This window comes from Vigna unguiculata, chromosome 3, assembly GCF_037176805.1.
Source record: "Vigna unguiculata cultivar grain cowpea cultivar isolate G323 ecotype 2 chromosome 3, ASM3717680v1, whole genome shotgun sequence".
NCBI lineage: Eukaryota > Viridiplantae > Streptophyta > Magnoliopsida > Fabales > Fabaceae > Vigna > Vigna unguiculata.
Window position 1 is genome coordinate 52,372,638 of NC_140794.1, and position 20,573 is coordinate 52,393,210.

General features: G+C 31.8%; 2 protein-coding genes and 1 long non-coding RNA gene across 3 annotated transcripts; 1 reads left to right on the top strand and 2 right to left on the bottom strand.

Moving 5' to 3' along the window:
• Window positions 1-1,241: 1,241 nt before the first annotated feature.
• On the bottom strand, window positions 1,242-6,511 carry LOC114178856 (AT-hook motif nuclear-localized protein 8-like). Its single transcript, XM_028064979.2, has 5 exons — window positions 5,790-6,511; window positions 5,656-5,708; window positions 4,113-4,244; window positions 2,003-2,164; window positions 1,242-1,884 (listed from the first exon to the last, which is right to left on the bottom strand). Exons 1-5 carry the CDS (start codon window positions 6,253-6,255, stop codon window positions 1,591-1,593), a joined length of 1,107 nt encoding a protein of 368 aa, XP_027920780.1. The 5' UTR covers window positions 6,256-6,511; the 3' UTR covers window positions 1,242-1,590.
• Window positions 4,613-5,648, bottom strand: LOC146887946 (uncharacterized). Its single transcript, XR_014994027.1, has 2 exons — window positions 5,125-5,648; window positions 4,613-5,018 (listed from the first exon to the last, which is right to left on the bottom strand). It is a non-coding gene; the product is annotated as an uncharacterized LOC146887946 (long non-coding RNA).
• Window positions 6,512-13,848: 7,337 nt separating the features above from the next.
• On the top strand, window positions 13,849-20,146 carry LOC114179101 (AP-2 complex subunit mu-like). Its single transcript, XM_028065320.2, has 13 exons — window positions 13,849-14,127; window positions 14,307-14,484; window positions 15,754-15,844; window positions 16,561-16,655; window positions 17,707-17,796; window positions 17,871-17,919; window positions 17,996-18,134; window positions 18,332-18,448; window positions 18,595-18,685; window positions 18,775-18,917; window positions 19,117-19,231; window positions 19,631-19,675; window positions 19,760-20,146. The coding sequence occupies exons 1-13, from the start codon at window positions 14,045-14,047 to the stop codon at window positions 19,838-19,840; spliced, it is 1,317 nt and encodes a 438-aa protein (XP_027921121.1). The 5' UTR covers window positions 13,849-14,044; the 3' UTR covers window positions 19,841-20,146.
• Window positions 20,147-20,573: the final 427 nt, after the last annotated feature.

The window sequence follows — 20,573 nt, forward strand, 5'->3', positions numbered from 1 at the left end:
TATAGTAATTCGTTATCATAATAAAATGGTGATTAATTTTATTAATGGTGAAAAAAACTATCCCTATTGTTGTTAATGTCCCTTACTCTTTTTGGTACAATATCTCACTTAAATAATATAAAACATTATAGATTGGATCTTATGAAAAAAAAAATAAAACATTACATCTAACTTAAGTCATGTGCACAAACAAACAGACAAGTAATAATTTTACAAAACTAACTATCATTTTTAATTTTTCTATAGTCTCTTCTATCCATAATTAAGATTGTTAAGAGTATAATTTTCTGTAGTTAAAAATGAAAATAATACTCTTTTTAATTTGTTTAAAACTTTATTTGTTTATCTGTCTATTGATATTTCACTAACACATTTCTTTATTTATTTTTATTATAAATTTTGACTATGAAAATTTTTTTAAACAATTTACATGTGTATTTGTTATGATTGTTAAGTTGGATTTAAGCACGTGTCTAACAAGCCTAAACAAGTCCAACTCACCTCATCATTTAGTAAAGAGAGGTTTTATTCCGGTCAAAATAAGAAAGAGACTATACAATCAAGAAAAAAAAAAGGAGAGAAAAATTATTAGCATGTTTACTCATTCTTCATTTTAATTGTTGGAATTCAATACGTGGTTAAAGAAATTAGTTTTGTAATCTTACTCTATTTTAGATTTATTTTTCTTTATCTTTTTATATTTAATAGTATTATTGTTTTGATGCATTGGATTATTATAACCACTTTAAAAAATAATAGTGTTCTAATTTTTAATTATTATTACTACATTATTGTTGCTCCTTACTTATTCTTAAAGGTTAAAAAAAAATATTTCACTGATATTTTTGTATTGTTGTGTTATTGTTTCCCATCATATAGTCAAGGGAGAAACAGATAAAATAGGAAAGCGTGCATTAGAATCAAGAAAGCTTGGTTGGCATAAATAACTTTAGAAGACATTTATTATCTAAAACAACTTATTTTCCTTTTGCCCAACATTCATTATAAGTGATGAATTTTATATTTAAGATATATTTAATAAAAAACGTTAAATGAAGCAAAAATATGTTACATTTAATGTGTTGAAAACGTCGCATACTTTTTTCATTAAATAAAATTACGATGGTTATTAGAATAGTAATTGGTTACCATTACATAGAATTGTAAGAATTTATGGTATGATTGACTGGTCGCAGTTAAACTCTTAATAAATGAATAAGCAGCTCAGAAAATACCAAATATGCGGTAAACTCAGAATTAAATAAACGATACACCACGAGGCATGAGCACAAATTCTGATTCTGTTTCTATGCTGCTACTGCGGAGTACAGACAGCAAACTTCAAAATGACAGAATTCTGATGGATAATGGACAGCATATCCTTGCCTGTCATAGCTAGAAATGTTACGATTATAATTAAAAGAAAAAAAATCCTAATTATAACTTAATAGCTTAAGCCTTAAGCAGACTGTTCTAAAGTCAGCCTCAAAAATGCAGTTAGCATTTTAGAATTGATCCCTAACCACTACTTTGAACAGGCAACATGCAAAATATGCAGCTTCTGAACTGTTAATCCCACAAGTCACAACTTCACTGATGAGTTTGGCCAGCCCATAGCGGATGATGATACATGGGCATATTATGCACGGGCTGACTAGTATTGTTGTAGAGTCCAGGTCCAGGCCCAGACCCAGGCCCCCTACAAAAAGGAGTGTGGTCATGTTCCTCAGAGGACTCAGTTGAAGGCCCTTGAGAAGTAGGACTAGTTGGAGATATGGGTGCACCAAATGTTAGCATTTGGGGTGTTGGTGCAGAAGAAGGCCCAGATTTGAGGACATTCGAATTCGACTTTTTTCCATCCACAATAAAGCTACCCACTATTACCTATAAATGAAAAAAGCCACATGAATAAAGCATCAAAGTTTTGTAAATAAGGAATCATATATATATACACACACAATAATGAAATCCACATAAACTTTAAACCATTTGAGAGCGATACCTGTACAGTTGATGCTGCAGTTAGCGTTCCAGCAACTCCGCCACCCAAAACACGTCCATCGGATCCTGCAAGGGTTACATTCAAAGTGCATGTTCTGCTACGTTCGCCATTACTTTCAGATTGTTGCATGGCACCTGATAATGATATAATCTCAAATCGGCCCTGCAATGTAAATTGATATGACGTAAAGTTAACTATAAACCAAGACATAGTGGAGCGTAGAACTGTGAAACTAATAAGATCTAGCTCAACCGTACTCCCTCCAGAGCCCTACCAAGGGGGAAAGGGCCAAAAAGGATAGGGAAGCAATGATCAAGCTCCTAATTATATGATCAAAGAGATGAACCAACTCTCCCAAAGCCTTAACCTTTCCGTTCTCACACTTCTAGATAACAGTTAGGTTTACTTGAGTATTCTTCTGGTCCTATAGTTTCAAAAATAAAATCTCGTAGTCTCTATACTCAAAACATCCCTTCTTAATATTTTAATCCCTTTTAGACTTCGTCATAGGGACTAAAACATATTAAAATGATAAATGTAAAAATTAAAAAGGACTAAAATTATGTGAAGGGATAAAAGATTAAAAATAGTATGTGTAACACCAAAACGGGATGATTTTAGATAAAGGGACCAAAAGGAAAAGTTTTTATAAATATAGGAATTAAACGAATAATTAAACGTAATTGCTAAATCTCAATATTCTTCCGGAACTTTTCTTATGGCAAAAACAAGCATCACAACAATTCCTGTAGATGGTCCCTTTGATTTCTTATCAACCAAGGATGCTGTAGTTGATAAAATAAGAGATATAAAATTCTTAATAATTGAGATATCTGAATCCAAAACTTATTACCAGAAAATGATCCTTGTCCAGTGTTTGTATTCCAAATCAATCAAGTTGAACACGAATACGATAAGACAAGGATTCATGTACATCACTCAATGTCAATTTAGAAGCATCATAAACTTAAAACCAAACACACATTTAGTTGTGGGGTGCATATGGCACGGCAAGAAATGGAAATAGAAGTGAATATCCACTGAAAGACAAACTTTAAACGCAACAAATATAAGCACCTCCAATTCTGTTTTAACTTTCCGGAACGGCCAAATTACCTTGATGGTATCCTCATTGCACTATGGCATGCTCGTCATACATAATATGATTCAGTTCCATCCACAACATTGGAAACAGAACTTCCGATCCGAGGCACCTTTTCCCAAATCAAATTAGGCTTTCAAAAATATTTTAAAAAATAGGCAACTATTTCCAAATGTACACTTGTAATTGTATTCATCTAATAAAGCAGGTATCCTTAAAACCTTTATATATACCATTGTACACATATAGTTAGACGATGACGATCTAACACCCTCCTTTCAGTTACGAACCCTTAAATTACCTCAAAGATCAACAGTACTGAAATTAGTCCCAAAAAATTATTTATACATTTGAAGAAATGACAAGACAATAATCATTGCAAAGACTTCTTCAAAATGGATCGGTTATAAGTACAAAAGCACCAATTCCATGCCACATGCATCTATCCAACTATTTTCAAATTAATATAAAGTTTTTACCCGTCCAACCTCACATTTGAAGCAGAATCCTAAATATCTAGACAATAGGCCCTAGAATGCAAATTCAGTTGGCCATACCTGTCAATGACTCAACAATGATTCAAAAATTGGATTTACTTAAAAGGTTACATTTGTCATTCTAAATTCATTGTCTAATAACTCTACTAGACCATAGAAGTAGTTGCTTGAAAAACTGTTAATAATGATGACAGTACATGCTAGAAAATAAATTAAATCAAATACATATGAAATAAATAAACCATTTCCAGCTGCCATCTCAGAAAGTACAGTTTTCCTGTTCCAATAGCAAAACAAAGGAAAACAAAAAGCAAAAAACACAGCACTCCAAATAATTAAGTGATTGTTTTCATTCTCTAGAATATAGTTATGTATGGAAAATTATCATCACATTCATTCAGTTTATGTTCCCATTGCTATGCATGTTAATCAAACACACATTACCAGATCATTTCCAACATAGAATTTTTAATATAATGGACAACTAGATTCCACATGGATATAAAAGTACCTCGTATGTTGCCGTACCACCGGATAGTGCAGGTTGTCTAAGGGTAACATTACAGATTGCACCAATAGCCGAAAGAATACAAACTGTCCGAGGCCCTTGCTGAGAAAAGGACATAATTTTTGCCGTGATATCCTAAAACAGAAGCATGCTAGTGAGAAGGATTTGTGACAATAGTAAACCAAACCAACTCATTTAGAACCTTCAAAATATTCATATAACATTATGCACACCAACTATGACGGTTCCACAATAAAACAGTGGCTCACTGAAGAAATCCAAGTTTGCTTCAGTTCAAAGGTAACAAGAGAAGGTTGACAATAAATACTGGCAAAGCATTCTCTAAAACACACACTCTATTCCAGTATTAGCTGAAATTTATTGAAAATAGACAATTTTGGCGAGTCTTACTTCTCATTTAATAATTCTCTCATCTCGTGATTTTGCAGTTTGTAAGTGTTAGAAAATGTGATACTAACTATCTTTATAAAGAGAAAGGTAAGTTAATGCTATAATTACCCCTTTCCTCTTTTAGTGGGACAATATATACAAATGTAAATGGTGAAAAACAGGAAACTACGATAAATAAATACACCTCATAAATTCTGAAGTTGATTAAACGAGATGGCAAAAAATCATTCACACTCCACATCAACAGACAAGAGAATTGATGAACTCAAATACAACGGCACTGAATGAGCAATTGACATCAAGTTCCCATGCAACAAAGGCAAGCTTTTTTAGCCACAGAAAACTAAAACAAACATATATTTAAAAAAAAATGCCTGGATGAAGGTCTCATTTTACACCCAATTTGAGGATTATGTGTATGCAGTACGAATAGTTCCACAATGTTGTTTCGCCACCAGAAAGGTTAAGAACCTCTAAGATTACCTCAGAGCAATAGCACTGAAATCATTCAACCCAAATACAAATACATTAAAAAGAATAACAACACAATAATCACTGCGAGGCTGTCTCCCAAAATAGATAGGTCACAATCAAAAGCAGTTACCCCACGTCGCAGTTCAAAACTTTTTGTTCTCATTATTAATAGAGCCTCCACCTTTCCATAACGATAAAAACGCGGTTTCTTAGTCCAAAACTTCAAACTTTCAAAAACGAAGGCCTATAACCCTTGCCAAAAAAAGAAATAGTATTACCGGATAATTATGACTTTAATTTCTAATGTATACTCAGCAAAAAAAAAAATTACACACTAAAAAATCAATGCTTAGTTCAATTCTTAAGATAATTATCGTAAAAAAAAAACTAAAACTCTCAGATATATTTATTTGTGATTGGACAACTGTGTAAAAGAGATAGCTTCATTCGTCCATATTCATTCATGCTGGGGTACAAGAAAAGGTCAAGTTGAGTGAAGTGTGAAAACTCTCCCTTTCCCAACCAAGAACACAATGCATCAAAATCAAAGGCTAATCCACAAAAATCACCAACAAACAAATGCAGGAGCCACATAACACAAAAAAGCAAAGGAGTACATTGCATTGCATTTCAGGAAAGTCTAGTTCTTATTTAGCATTACCTCGCCAGACTCCACCAAGATCACGTGGGGAGTGAATCCAACCCCACCAGCTCCTTCACATCAACACAAAAAAGAACCATCACAATCAGTTCCAGTCAAACAAAAAAACCAAACACAAAAACAACAACAACTACCGAGAGCATCCAGCTGTTTCTTCCCAGACCCGGGAGGCCTTCCTCGGTGCTTCTTCGCCGAAGCATCGGCGGAGGCAGTAACGGCCGAATCACCACCTATACCTCCGCCGGAAGCGGCGGCGGAGGAAGGTGGAGGAGGGGAGGTATGGGTAGGAGCGAGGCCGAGGGCAATGTTACCGTCCGGCGAGTACTTCCGGGGACGACCGCGTTTCTTCTTGGCGAGCGAGCATGGCTTCATCGGCGAGGAAGAGCCGTCGTAGGCGGCTGAAGGGGAGACAGGGAAAGGCTCCGACGCTGGCGGAGGCTGTTGTTGCGGCGGCGGCACGACGCCGAAGGGAAATCGCGCGGTGGCGGGCGCCATCATGACGGCACCGGAGGAATTAGGGCCGATGTTGGTGGGGGCATAGGAGGTGGGGCCCCCCATGATGGAGGGCGGCTGTGGTCGGGGCGGTTCGCGAGCGTCCATTACGGCGGATCAAGCAGCGAATGCGCTTGAAGTTGAATGCCCTCTCTCTCTCTCAAGTCTCTGCAGCGATCGATGGATTGAATTGAGTGATTGATGAGACGAGAGAGAGAGAAACGTTTCACTGTGTCTCTGTGTGTGCGAGAGAGTGTTGTGAGTGGGGGATTCAGAGACCGAGGAACAAAAAGCGCACCTGACTATGATACGGAAAGAGTGAGATAATGAAACTAGAATTGAAGGAAAAGGGGGGAAAGTGTGTAGAGAGGTAAAGATAATTTTATGGTGTACGCGTACCATTATTTTTATCTCTGTTACTTTGGTATACGTACATAAATAACTTCACCTTTCCAAACCTGTTTCCTTGATGCATGCCGCAGGAATGAATGATCTCCTTCAATAACTGCTCACTCATATTAAATACCTCTTCTCTTCTCGCTTTATTACAAACTGCTTTTATTTTTTTTATATCGTTTATTCCCTATATTACTCTCATAATTTAATCACATTAAATACCTCACAATCATTTATTTCTCTTAATCTTTTTAGATATTTACATATTTTCTTCCTCTTTCTACCTAAATCTATTCTTAACATCCATCCTTTTATATTTTTTAACTTATTTTTTCATTTTTTTTTTAAATTTATAGTACTTAAAAAAAACACCTCATATGAAACTTAAAATCATATGCAAAATAGGAAAAATGCAAAACTTTTTAATAAAGAATCAAACTCAAAATTTGATATACTAATAAATAATGAAAGCAACATGTTTTAAATAAATATTTTACTAACAAACAAATCATAATTTACAATCTATGTAGAGATTAAATAGAAACAAGAAAAAATAAATAAAATGAATATTTTTATATGAATTATTCTCAACATAAGGTTATGTTTAGTTTTTAAAGGATTAGTCTAGTTTTATTAACACAAGTAGTGTACAAATTCACTATTCTCGTACATTACATGTGTTTTTTTTATTAGTTTCTTCAAGCTAATCACATGAGTTTTCCTTTGTTGGGAAACATCAAAATTGGAGCATCACACTCACTCTTCACCTAAAGAGATCATCATAAAGTATCGTTTTAGTAATAGTGATCTTGGAAGCATTGTCGGATGATAGTGGCTAACGTGCCACTTAGTTATCTTTTACCATTTGTATGTTTCAATCTCATGAGTAAAGTATTAATAGTGACTTATCGTTGAAAAAATACTTGTGATGTAAAAATTGAGAAAAGTTTCACAACAGATAGTCAAATGATCATCTCATATAAACTAGTAAAAATATGTTTGTGTTGTAAATCAAAAGAAACCCTTAAAAAGTATTCAATGTATAATGAAATTTAACTAATTAATTAGAAACTCGACATCATATCGTACTAAGATGATGGAATATAAAAGTTTGTATTATTTATCTTTTCCTTATTCCTTGAAATATCACTTTTTTGTTTGTTAAAAATACTTGTATGAATAAATTATTTTTTGTTGCAATTTTCATCGTTTATTTAAAACCTTAAATACGACTTTTTATTTATATTCAAAATCTCCAAGTGTACCTTACGTAGTTTGTAAGAAAAAATTAAATAAAATCTTTAAAATTACATTAAATTCACTTGTTCTATTTTTTTTTTTCTGTTTTACGAAAAGAAGAAAAAAATATGCTAAAAGCTCTAAGAGCAAACATAAATTCTAATAAAATTATGTGTTATTACACCATTTTTTTCGGGTGAAAGGTGAATAGTATATACAAAGTATTTGTGTTGCTTTCTCAAGTACTTATTTTCAATTAGTATTTTAGCTGTACAAGTTTTATTGTGATAATTCTGTCTACATATTTATGTCATGTTAAAGAACAAATTGAATTTTGATACCCGTGATATATGTGCGAAAATAATATATTTACTAATAAATAAGTTTGAGTGAAAAACAAGTATTGCACCCAATGGCAACACCACTCAAAACAAATAACAAAATGACATTATTTATCATCTAAAAGAGATAAAACCCATAAAACATAAAGTCCACTAACAAGTCACTAATATTTCAATACCAAAAAGGAAAGATCCACATTATTGTTTACACAGATATAGTTGTATTTAGAACCGGGAAATGTTTGGCACAAGATTCATGATCTCTTTCAAAATCAAACCTATGAAGTAACATTTCAACTCAAAATATTGTGATCCATAACTTTCAGTAAAACAATATATATAATGTTTGCTTTGGAAGACACCTAATTTGTGTGTGCACCCCAAAAAAATTATATAAAACATCAAATTTTATCAATAATTTAATTAAGCATTAAGTAAGGATGACAATCCGCAGGTTTACAAGAAAAAGTGTGGGGTGGACTAAATATCTTGGTTTGCTTAGACCCACTACGAATAACCCGCAGCTCGCGTGAGCCAACGATGAATTGACCTGCATTTGGTCTGCATACATACATTAACTTAAATTCTTAAAATTTAGTAGCACCAACACAACACGTCATGTTTCTTCTAAGCAACTTGTTCATTTGTGTTTCTTCTCTAGTTCATCCAAAAAATTGTAAAATCAGCATATAGTAAAGTCAGAACAAGATCGATAGATGTCGATGATGATCTATTTGTAAAACTTTGGAATATTAAAGCCTTATACCTTACACTTTGCATAGAAAATAATCTTAAACAACGTTGCAGCGTGCAATAATTTGATTACAAGAGGGGTGAGCGTGAGTACCAATACGTGTGTCATGTGTGGCAAGTGTGAAGAGTCAATGGGTCACCTATTCTTTAATTGTCATTTTTGCTCAGAGTATATGGAATTTGTGTAATTATTGGGTTGGTATTACTACGATACATCACATTTTAGAAAAAAATAATTTCCATCAATTTTGTATACATGAGTTAAGTAAAAAGGGTAATTATATTTGGAAATGGGTTGCTATTGTATGGATCATCTAGATGCACAAGAATGGAATCATTTTCAGGAGTAAAGTGAAGGATGGTGAGGAAATGTTTAACTTAGCCCAAGCGACTTGCATGTGGATAACTAATAAAGTTTCTAATGAGAGATTCACATACTCATACTGGTGCTTGTGTCCAGATTTGTGCATTAAATCAATAGTGAATTAGGAGTTTTTTTTTGTTAGTTAGGGGATGCTTTTATAGTTGTCTAAGGTCCAATCTTGTCCACACACATCACATGGTGCTTGTTTGTTAGGTGCTTTGAGATATACTTTGTTTGTGATATCTTTTTGAAGTTACACTCTTACTCAACTATTTATTTATGTTCATCTAATGTGTGATATAGACTCAAACTATATAGACTAGAGATTTCTTTTTCAAAACACAAAGTGTGAGCTTATGGATCTGATGGACATGCATACAAAACAAAAGAGAAATCTTGTCACAAAGTTGGCTAAGACAGTGATTTTTCCTTGAGCTTGTGGAATCCTTAACATTCTTTTGTATCTTTGTCTTCATAAATCTGTTATATTTTGCTTGTAGAATAGTTATGTTAAACTATTATATTCTCTTTTTAATAGGTTATATGTGTTGTTTTCTCTTTTAATCTTATGCGATCTTGTTCTTTGCTTTTTTTATATGTAAAAGGGTTGGAACACCTCAAGTGCTTTTTTATTTATATATTTTTTATTACTGATAAAGAAAAGTAGTGGAGTTAGAAATCTAAAGAGAAGATAAAGAAAAGATTTAAAAAATGTTTTAGAGATGGTAGTTCTTATACAATGAAATTAATTAATAGAAAATTTTGTTTATAGTTTGAATTTTTCAATAATAGAAATAATTAGGCGTTGTCTTTTTAAAAATCTATTATTCTTAACTATTATATATGGTTAATAATTTATAACATTAATTATAATATTAATTTAACTAATGTTAAATTGTTAGTACATTTTACTTTCAGATTTTGTAGCACATTCTCCGATATTAATAATGGTGTTGATATAATCAAATTAATTGATTTAATCTATTAACCTTACTTCAATTAAAATTATTCTTACTTTTAATAATATGTTTAATACTAATTTAAATATAAATAATTATAATACGTAGACTCTATAGTTTATTTTGTTTAATTATTAATGAAGTAATATCTATAATTATACATAAAGAAATTTTTACTTTTGTGTTCACATTTTATAATATAAATTTTGTCCTTACAATATAATTATTTATTAATTTTTTAAAAATTAACAATTTTTTTTAAAACTATCTATCTTTTCTTATTCTTTTTTCATATTCATCAAAGTTATTTTCTCATTTTTTTTTCTTCATCTCACATTATTTTTAATAAATATAATTTTATTTTGTATATTAACTAATAATATTAAAATATCATCCCTATTAATATAATATCATGATATAAAAAAATACATATGCACATACATACTAACATTTTGTATTTATCATAATAATAACAAAAAAAGTTTATATCTAAGTATAATTATTAAATAATAAAACAATATAAAAATTTACAAGATTAAAAAATTAAAAAATTATAAATTTTTTATGTGAAAAAAAAGTGATGACAAGTTAATATTAATATTACCTAATTAACCACCACATTACTTAATTATCCGAAAAACTAACAATAGACTCAATTAAAAATATTAAACGTTTTAAAATTCAATAGAAAAAAAAGATTTTAATAAAAACTAAATTAAAATTTCTAATTTTATCATGAACTCTAAAACTTAATTAAATCTTCTTTTTTAATATAATAAACATAAATTTAGTGTAATTTTTATAAATATCATAGACAATAATTTTTTTAATAGGATTATTAAATATGTTAAATATTTTAAAATTACTATTGACAATAATGTCATCGTTACACTTTTTTTATATTCTTACATAATTAAAAATAATAAAACCAACTTAACGGTACATATATTAAATATTAAATATGTTCTATATATTTTATTATCAACCATTCTTTACTTATAAAATGACAAATACGTAACATTATGTATTATAAAAAATAATATTTATTCATAAAATAATATAAAAGTACTCTTTATAATATAATACAAATTTTAAATAAACTATATATAATTATTTTATGTATAAATATTTGATTTACTTTTGTAACACTAAATTAGTTATAGTTAATAGTAAAAATAAAATTTTGGAATATATAAAGTAACAAAATTTTTTATATAAAGCAATTTGGTGCATTTACGTAATTTAATTTGTTTTAATATTTTTTGGCTTAAAAATGATTTGATTCTAGTTTTTGTTCGATTTTTTCAATTTAGTCATACTTTTTTTTCTCAATTTGGTTATAATAATCGTCAATTTTAATCCATTTGGTTCTTTTCGCTAACATTGCTAAAATAGTTAACGGATTAAAAACAGTAATTGTAACGTGTCATTTTTCTTTTATTTTTTTTTAAATTAATTTTTTATTTATTTAAAAAGAAGTCTATGTGTCAAACTCATATCATGCCATGTGTCATTTTGTGATTTTATGATTTTTTTAATTTTTTTTAGATTTAAAATTTTTTATGTTAAAAAAATATACGTATCAAACTAATATCACGTCATGGGTCAGTTTTTTATATTCAATTTAGTCCTAATATTCGTTATTTTTTTTCAATTTGGTCCTAATTTTTTTTTTTTAAATTTAACATTTTTGTTCTTCTCCAAATTAAGACAAAATTTAATTTGTATATAAATGTTATATGGATATTCTTATTAAAATGCATATTTTTATTAAATATTTTTAATTTAGAGTTATAGTTGGTTTAAAATTAAAATTAAAAATTTTAAAGTAGACAATAATACCATTCATTTAAAATTTTAAGAGGCTAAAAATACTTAAATTAATGGTATTATTCTCTACTTCCAAATTTGTAAGAGAAAATTAAAATTTTAAATTAATAGTATTATTATCTACTTTAAAAACTTTCGTTTTAATTTTAAACCAATTCTAACTCTAAATTAAAAATATTTAATAAAAATATACATTTTAATAAGAATATCCATATAACATTTATATACAAATTAAATTTACTTTCAATTTGGAGAAGAACAAAAATATTAAATTAAAAAAAAAAAGATTATGACCAAAATGAAAAAAAAGGAATATTAAGATTAAATTGAATATAAAAAATTAATCTTGACTCCTGACATGATATTGGCGTGATTTAAATAAAAAAAATAAATTTAAAAAAAAATTAAAAAATCATAAAATGACATGTGACATGATATAAAGCTGACATGTGGACATTTTTGTTAAATAAAAAAATAATTTTAAAAAAATAAAAAAAAATCACAAAATGATACGTGACAGCTATAGTTTACAATCGGTTAACTATTTTAACGATATTAGCGAAAATGATCAAATTGAATAAAATTGATGAATATTATGATTAAATTGAAAAAATAAAAAATAAAACTAAATTGAAAAAATAGAATGAAAATTAGGACCAAATCATTATTTAAGCCATGTTTTTTATTTAATTGAATTCTTTTATTTTTTAAATAAATATGATGTAGTCCCATTTGTTAACTACGTTAAATTGCAGAAGAATATACATTACACATACTTAAACAATTACCGCTTAGGGTACGGGTAATAGATCCCCGTACCCTACCCGCTGGATAAATATTTGTCCCGTACCCATATCCATATCCGTCGGGTATCCGTTATGCGGGTACCCGTCTATTTTTTTCATATCCGCGGGTATCCACGGGTATCCGCGGGTATTTACAAAAATATTAAAAAAAATAAATATTTAACCATAATTAGTGTTTAGATCAACAAGTCCCCTCTCTCTGATTGATTCTTGAAAAACAAACAAATAAAAAATCACTACCAATTTATATTGTAGTTTATTTTTGAATAAAATATTAAAAAAATTACTAACTTCATCAATGTCCACCTCTTGCAACATTGTATAAAGTTTCATGTTGTCCAATTTTAATCTAGAAGAGCCTTAAAACATAAGAAGTTCAGTAAAAATTTCTAACAATCACTTAATTAAAATATCTAAGTAAAAATGTTAATTTTATTACCTTCCATGTTGGTCCATAACCAGTCTTAGAGACACATCAATACCTCCACAATATATGAAAGTAATTTACTCATTTGTGGGGTAAGAATCTGACCACCCTTATTGGATGAAGACTCATAATGTTGTTTACTAATATATATATATATATATATATATATATATATATATATAAAAGGTAAAGTTTAGCGGGTACGGATATCCACGGGTACGGATACTATGATACCTGTACCCGCCCCGTTAACATGCGGGTATCAAAAATACCCATACCTGCGGATAACAGGTATCCATTTTTAATATCCATTTCCTACCCGTTACGGATTTTATTCGCGAATACCCGCAGGTACGAATTTTTTTGACATCCCTAATCAAGTATGAATTCAATCATCAACATATTGAAAAGCAAATTGTTAATTGAGTCTTATATATAACCTAAAACACTAAAACTAGTATACAGAAGACTTAAAATATATTTAACTTAAATTTTGAGTGTTACTTTTTCATTTATTTTTTTTTCAATTTTCTTATGTATTTCTGTTTTTGTACGTGTGTGCGCTTTTTTCCCAATTTTCAATTCACATTAAGCAATTCTGAATTGTCAAATTCACCCTCTGTCTTCTCCTTGTCTGAACCGGTCCAATTCACCAAATCGGCGACCTCGCCTTCCGTTGGTATCTACTCTCTCTCCCTTTCTCTCTCTCGAAACAACAGATCCGCGGCGTAAAACCACTGTTTCGATAGTCTCCATCGATCTTCAGATAAAGTGGACCGGAGATGCCGGTTGCCGCTTCTGCCATATACTTCCTCAACCTCCGCGGCGACGTTCTCATCAACCGCCTCTATCGCGACGATGTCGGGTACTCTTGCTTCCAGTTTTCCCTCTCTTTCACGTTTTCACCGATTCGTACATAGAATCTTTCTTCAACTGTTACGCGCCTTTCGATCGTAGCTTGTTGAATTGTATGCATCGGTTATACCATGGTTTCGTATTTGAAACAGTTGACTTAGCTAGGGTTGATTGGTGATCTTATTGCAGGGGAAATATGGTGGATGCTTTTAGGACTCATATTATGCAAACAAAGGAGCTTGGTACTTGCCCTGTGAGGCAGATTGGTGGATGCTCTTTCTTTTACATGAGGATCAGCAATGTCTACATTGTCATTGTTGTCAGCAATAATGCCAATGTGGCTTGCGCTTTCAAGTTTGTTGTTGAGGTACACCGCCACCTCTGCCTGTAATTCACCAATATCTGAGATGATGGCTTTGTTGGGGTGCTGCTTGTGCAGGACTCTCTCTTATTTAGCTTTTAATTATTGATGTTTTGATTGTTGTTAACGTTTTTTAAATGATTGTTTGGTGTTAGCTTCTACACTGAGTGAACAAGATGGGAGGAACCTTCTAAATCCTAATAGTTAGCACAAGTTATGATGTATGGATGATTGAAAAGAGGGCTGTAAGCTTCCATGACTTTTGTGAGGAGCATGGATAAATGATGACCTAAGTCAGAATTCACTTGGGATTTGTATAAGTACTAAGGGTCATACAGATCAGTTAGGGTTTGACAGCGTTTATTTCTAGGCTTAAGCATCTACATAGAGGGATTTTTTGTGACACCAATGATTTTATTTCTCGAATCACTATATTCTCCGTCTTGTAATTTTCACATATACCTGGTGCTTGTGGCCTTTTAGTTTTATATTGTGGGCGGCAACAGATTAGTTGTTAGATTCTGGATATGCTGGTTGTATGCATTAATTATGATAATTTGAGTGGCCTTCTATTCAGGGCGGTTGACTAATTGAAATTCCTTCTCTTTACAATTGACCTTCGTCGTAGTCTATATTGCAAAATATATTTAATATAACACTTACATTTATTTTAACAATGCTTTTATGACATCCCATCCTATTGTCACATCATGAAAATTTTCGAGAAGTAAGAAATGGTGAGCACTAATTACAGATGTTAAGGTGAAATGACACGGACATCGGAATAGTATATAACACTGGTGCAGATATTCTAGAAAAACTTCTGATATAAATTTCAGTTTCACTTATTGGATATAATTTCTGGCAGGAAGAGAGAGTCAGTGCTGAGCTATAAAGTAATTTTATGTGTTTGTTAATTTGTAGCTGTTGATCTTTGGATTGATTTCAGGAATGCTGAGTTTATTCGCCAATTGACCTATTATTAAGTCTAGGAGATATTATCTTATGATCATTAGTCAGAGTAGTAACAAAACCCTTTCAAATGCCATTAAGAGAGTGATTTAAGATTTCAATCTGCCAACAAATTAATCACTCAATCCCTATCTCTCTTCTACGGGGTCCTGATCAATTGACAACACCGGAGAAGCCAAATTTTCTTTAACACCTTATAGATCTTTTTGAGTGGTTTCTCTAAAAGGTTTACACCCTGTTGTCATTAAAAAAATAACATTTTTGCTTTGTGGTGATTGATAATTGTACTTTTTTACTTTACAGGCTGTTGCATTGTTCCGATCTTATTTTGGTGGAGCTTTTGACGAGGATGCAATTCGCAATAATTTTGTACTCATTTATGAGCTCCTAGATGGTATGTAAATCAGCGCCTGGGTTTTAGTTTGCTCTATTTTTTAAAATTTCTGAAATTATAAGAGTATATTGTAGCAAAGTTACATCTGCGTAAGTTTCTTTAAGTGAGGAGTAATACATGTCAATTTTGGTACTTATTCGGAAGAGGTAGATGCTTTTGTATTATTGTGCATCTTAGTTATTCGAATATATTTTAATGATATTCTTTTCATTGAAATACAAATTAAATTATGCAGAGAACTGCAATAAGCATACTTTTAGCTGGGATTGGTTACAAAGAAGTCACATTTATGTATGGTGGCAATTGGCAAAAATGCAAGTAAACAAAGGAAATGATACAAAGGGTTTCTTTATCTCGATGCCTTTGGCAAACTCAAAGTTCATTTTATTGGTCTCAAGTTCCAATATCTTGATCAAAATGATTACCATGAGTTCAATGAAATTAGTGGGCATATAAACAATAAACTAGGTTTTTCTTTTGAATTGTAGTGAACATGGTCTTGATTGTGCTTGTACATGTGCAACGGTAACTACGCTCTTGCTTGATAACTATTAGATGTGTTGCATTGTGGGTCTATTCTATATTATTGAAATGATAAACAAATATATTTGGCCAAGTTTGTTCAGTGTTGTTGAATGCCAGAGTAAATTCTGTGATATAGAAAAAGATATTTGTCAATAAATAGGTGAATGGTTATTAACTACTGGTTTTTGCAGAAATTATGGACTTTGGTTACCCACAAAATCTTTCACCAGAGATCTTAAAGCTTTATATCACACAGGAAGGAGTGCGTTCCCCATTTTCATCCAAGGTTAGCCAGCTAACACTGTTGTTGCTAGTAGCTACTATGAAGTAAGGCCACAGATATGAATATGATAGGAGAAAACATGGATATATTGACATAGCAGCAAAAAATACAGAGAATAATACCATATAAATCAATGTTATAAACAGAGAATAATACCATATAGATCAATGTTATCAAGATCGTGGGTAAGATCGCAAACTCGTACGATCCTGTGAGTTTTGAACCCCAAAATGAGCTGACGCGGAGGCTGGATTGGAAGCCAGCCGGATCGGAATGATCTTCCGAGTTTGCTTGCCGGAACTTTCCGATCCCTTACGATCCTCGAGTTTGACAACATTGATTAGATATACAAATGTATGGAAATACCAAAACATCAACTGATACGCAAACTAGCTATTTGTTCCATATCAGCAATATATTCCCTTTTTCGAAACTTCTCTACTTCTCTTGTCACTACCTTGATGCTATAGTTGAAAAAGATGGAAATGCACCACCTGTGTTCTTCCAACCGTGAAAGAGAACCGCCTCTGGCCAAATTCCCATCTATCGGTTGGCTGCTTAAGTTGATGATCAAATTGTCAACCTTTGTTGGGAATTTACTAGATTATGAGTCTCAACGTTGATCTGTTCTGTGTTGATACTTAATGCTAAGCTGTCTCTGGCATGTCACCTCAAGTGGAATGTTTATTCTGTCATGATGTTCTTGTTTTTCTAAAAGCATATTACTGAACTTAATATTTTTGCAGACTTCAAAATATTTTGTAGTTGCTTCATATTTTTTTCTTCACTGTTCCTGATTGATGAGGCTTGTGTTATACCAATGGACTGTGGTCAGGTGTAATTATTATAATAACAAAAAAATTATGATGCAAAATTTTAACTTCTGTCCATAAAGCTGGTATCAATTCAGATTACTCTTCTTTTACTGTTTTGTTTAATGTTTATCTATCTGTATATCTGTATATTTTTACTTCTAACCCAACATGTTTACCTGGTTGGTTTTGTGTTACATTAACTCCTTTGCTTGCTATATTCTTTGTACATCAAATAAAAGCCCTCAGACAGACCTGTTCCAAATGCAACTTTACAAGTTACTGGTGCTGTTGGGTGGCGGAGAGAAGGTCTTGTGTACAAAAAGAACGAGGTACCATGGCATCTCTTGTTTACATACAATTATTGCCATACAGCTTGTGCTTTTGTAACATTGGCCTGTTGCAGGTCTTCCTGGATATTGTTGAAAGTGTAAATCTTCTTATGTCTTCAAAAGGTAGGCTGTGAATTTCATTTTTCTCCATATTGGTATTTGCTAGATTGCCTGCCTTCTGACTAGTTTGTGAATTTAGGTAGTGTTCTGCGATGTGATGTCACTGGGAAGATTCTTATGAAATGCTTTCTTTCTGGAATGCCTGATTTAAAGTTGGGTTTGAATGACAAGATTGGTCTTGAGAAAGAAGCACAACTTAAATCCCGTCCTGCTAAAAGGTAGCCTTCAGTTGCCAATGTTTTTTTATGCTTTAAATATCGCCAATTCAAACACGTTTCTTTAGGTTCTCCTGATGTTAGCATTGAATATTAAATGGGGCGCCTGTTTTCTTGTTTTCACTTTATAGTACCTATTCTGTATGCTGTATTTAGAAAGTGTATTTTAACACCCTCTCAAAAACAAATCTATGTTGCAGTGGTAAAAGTATCGAGCTTGATGATGTAACTTTCCATCAATGTGTGAATCTGACAAGGTTCAACTCAGAGAAGACCGTTAGTTTTGTACCACCTGATGGTGAATTTGAACTAATGAAGTAGGTTTTTTCTTTCAATCCTATCTATTGCTATCAAATTTCTTAACAGCAATTTGCTCTTTATTGTTTGTAATTCCGTCTGTCATTCAAACTTATCCTGTTTAACCATTAACGTAATATCAGCTAATACAATTATATTTATGCAGGTATCGTATAACTGAGGGAGTTAATCTTCCTTTTAAAGTATTGCCTACCATCAAGGAACTTGGTCGATCACGGATAGAAGTGAACGTTAAGGTTTGTAAATTTTCATGTTGGATATCCATTTTCTTGATGATATGCCATCCTCCACTTGTTCATTTATTTTTTCAGTACATGTTTTTCAGGTAAAGAGTGTGTTTGGTGCAAAAATGTTTGCACTTGGGGTTGTAGTAAAGATTCCTGTGCCAAAACAAACAGCAAAAACAAATTTCACAGTTACATCTGGCCGAGCAAAATACAATGCCTCTATTGACTCTTTGGTTTGGAAGTAAGTGTCTTCATTTTGCTTATTATTTGAACAGTAATTCCAATTATATTTAAAGTTATTGGTCGGTATCATTCATTATTCTTCCCCTCTGCACCCCACTCTTTTTCCATTTATACTCTAGTTTTTAGTGTTTTTCATTTTCATCATTATAGACTTGCCATTCTAATATCATTATTGCTTGCTCTTTCTTTATTTATAGGATTAGAAAGTTCCCTGGGCAAACTGAGTCAACCTTAAGTGCAGAGGTTGAACTTATTTCCACAACAACAGAAAAGAAATCTTGGACTAGACCACCAATTCAGATGGAGTTTCAGGTTTGTTGTTCAATCACTAGTGGTTGTTTCAATAATTTCTTTAATTTAAATGTTGCTTTTGAATTTAATTTTGCCAACTTTGTCATCTTGTGATTTTGGTTTATCCTTGTCATAATATTTCTGATTCTAAACAAAATAAAGGGTCCGCTTTTGTCTGTCTCTTGGAAGAAATTATGGCAATTAGACGCTGGAATAACAATCACGTTCCTTCGCCAGATGTTGTCCAATTGCGTTGATTTAAAATAACCATTTATTTGTTTTAAATTTCCTTTTACCCCTCCCACTTTTGGCCATGCTTGATCCTCTGCTGTTGGCTTAAATTTTCGAGAAATTATCATATTCACTTCAGTAGCCGTCTTTCCAAGCATTCACTTGTACGTACTTTTTCTCTTGAGACAGGTTCCCATGTTCACAGCATCTGGTTTACGTGTCCGTTTCCTCAAGGTATCCATCCCGACCTACCCTACTCTTTTCTCGTGCATCCTCTCACAACTAGGTGGTTCTATCTTCTTTATTTACTCCCTGCAGGTGTGGGAGAAGAGCGGGTACAATACCGTTGAGTGGGTTCGTTATATTACAAAAGCAGGATCCTACGAGATTAGGTGCTAGACACAATTGGCGTTGCTGGTTGGAGATTAAAGCAAAATCCGAAATAAGGCGCAGTTTAGGCAAGTTTTCCAAGTTTCTTATCAAGTATTATGATGTATGAAAGTTTCAGGCGTTACTCAACGTGCTGTCAGTATGATTCTTTGTGTGAAAATCAGTTTTAATATTTTTGTTCCAAAAGGCCAGCTTGTTATTGAAACCTGAAATTGATTGTTTTCTCTCGTACGCTTTGTATTTTGTTATATTTTTTATAATATTGATTTATTGTAATGATAATTTTATTGAGTGGTGTTTAATTACATTATTTCATCTTGGAGTTGATTTTAGGATTTTATGTGCTTAATATTGCAAGGAAATGACCAATGAAATGGCAAACTAATCGTTTCTTTGTCCAGGTAGAAGTTCTCTTAAGTTTCATCATACGAATAAGGGGTTAGATTAGAGTTCAGCATGACAATAACCTAATTTTCGCAGAAGAAGCGGAATAAACAAAAAGAGGACAAAAATAAGGTTTCCTAAAATCCTGTTCACTAACTTTTTTGAAAAATATCTAGATATAGTCTTTCCTCAATCTGAATACTTTCTCGCTCCGATTCCGCACTGTTATTCTTAACTTTAAGCAGCTGGGAGAATTACATTTCATGAGTAACTTTAAAATTATTTTCAGTTCAGTTAAAACAAAATGGTAGAGACTAGATTGTTGGAAACAAGTGAGATTACGGCGAGTATGAATAAA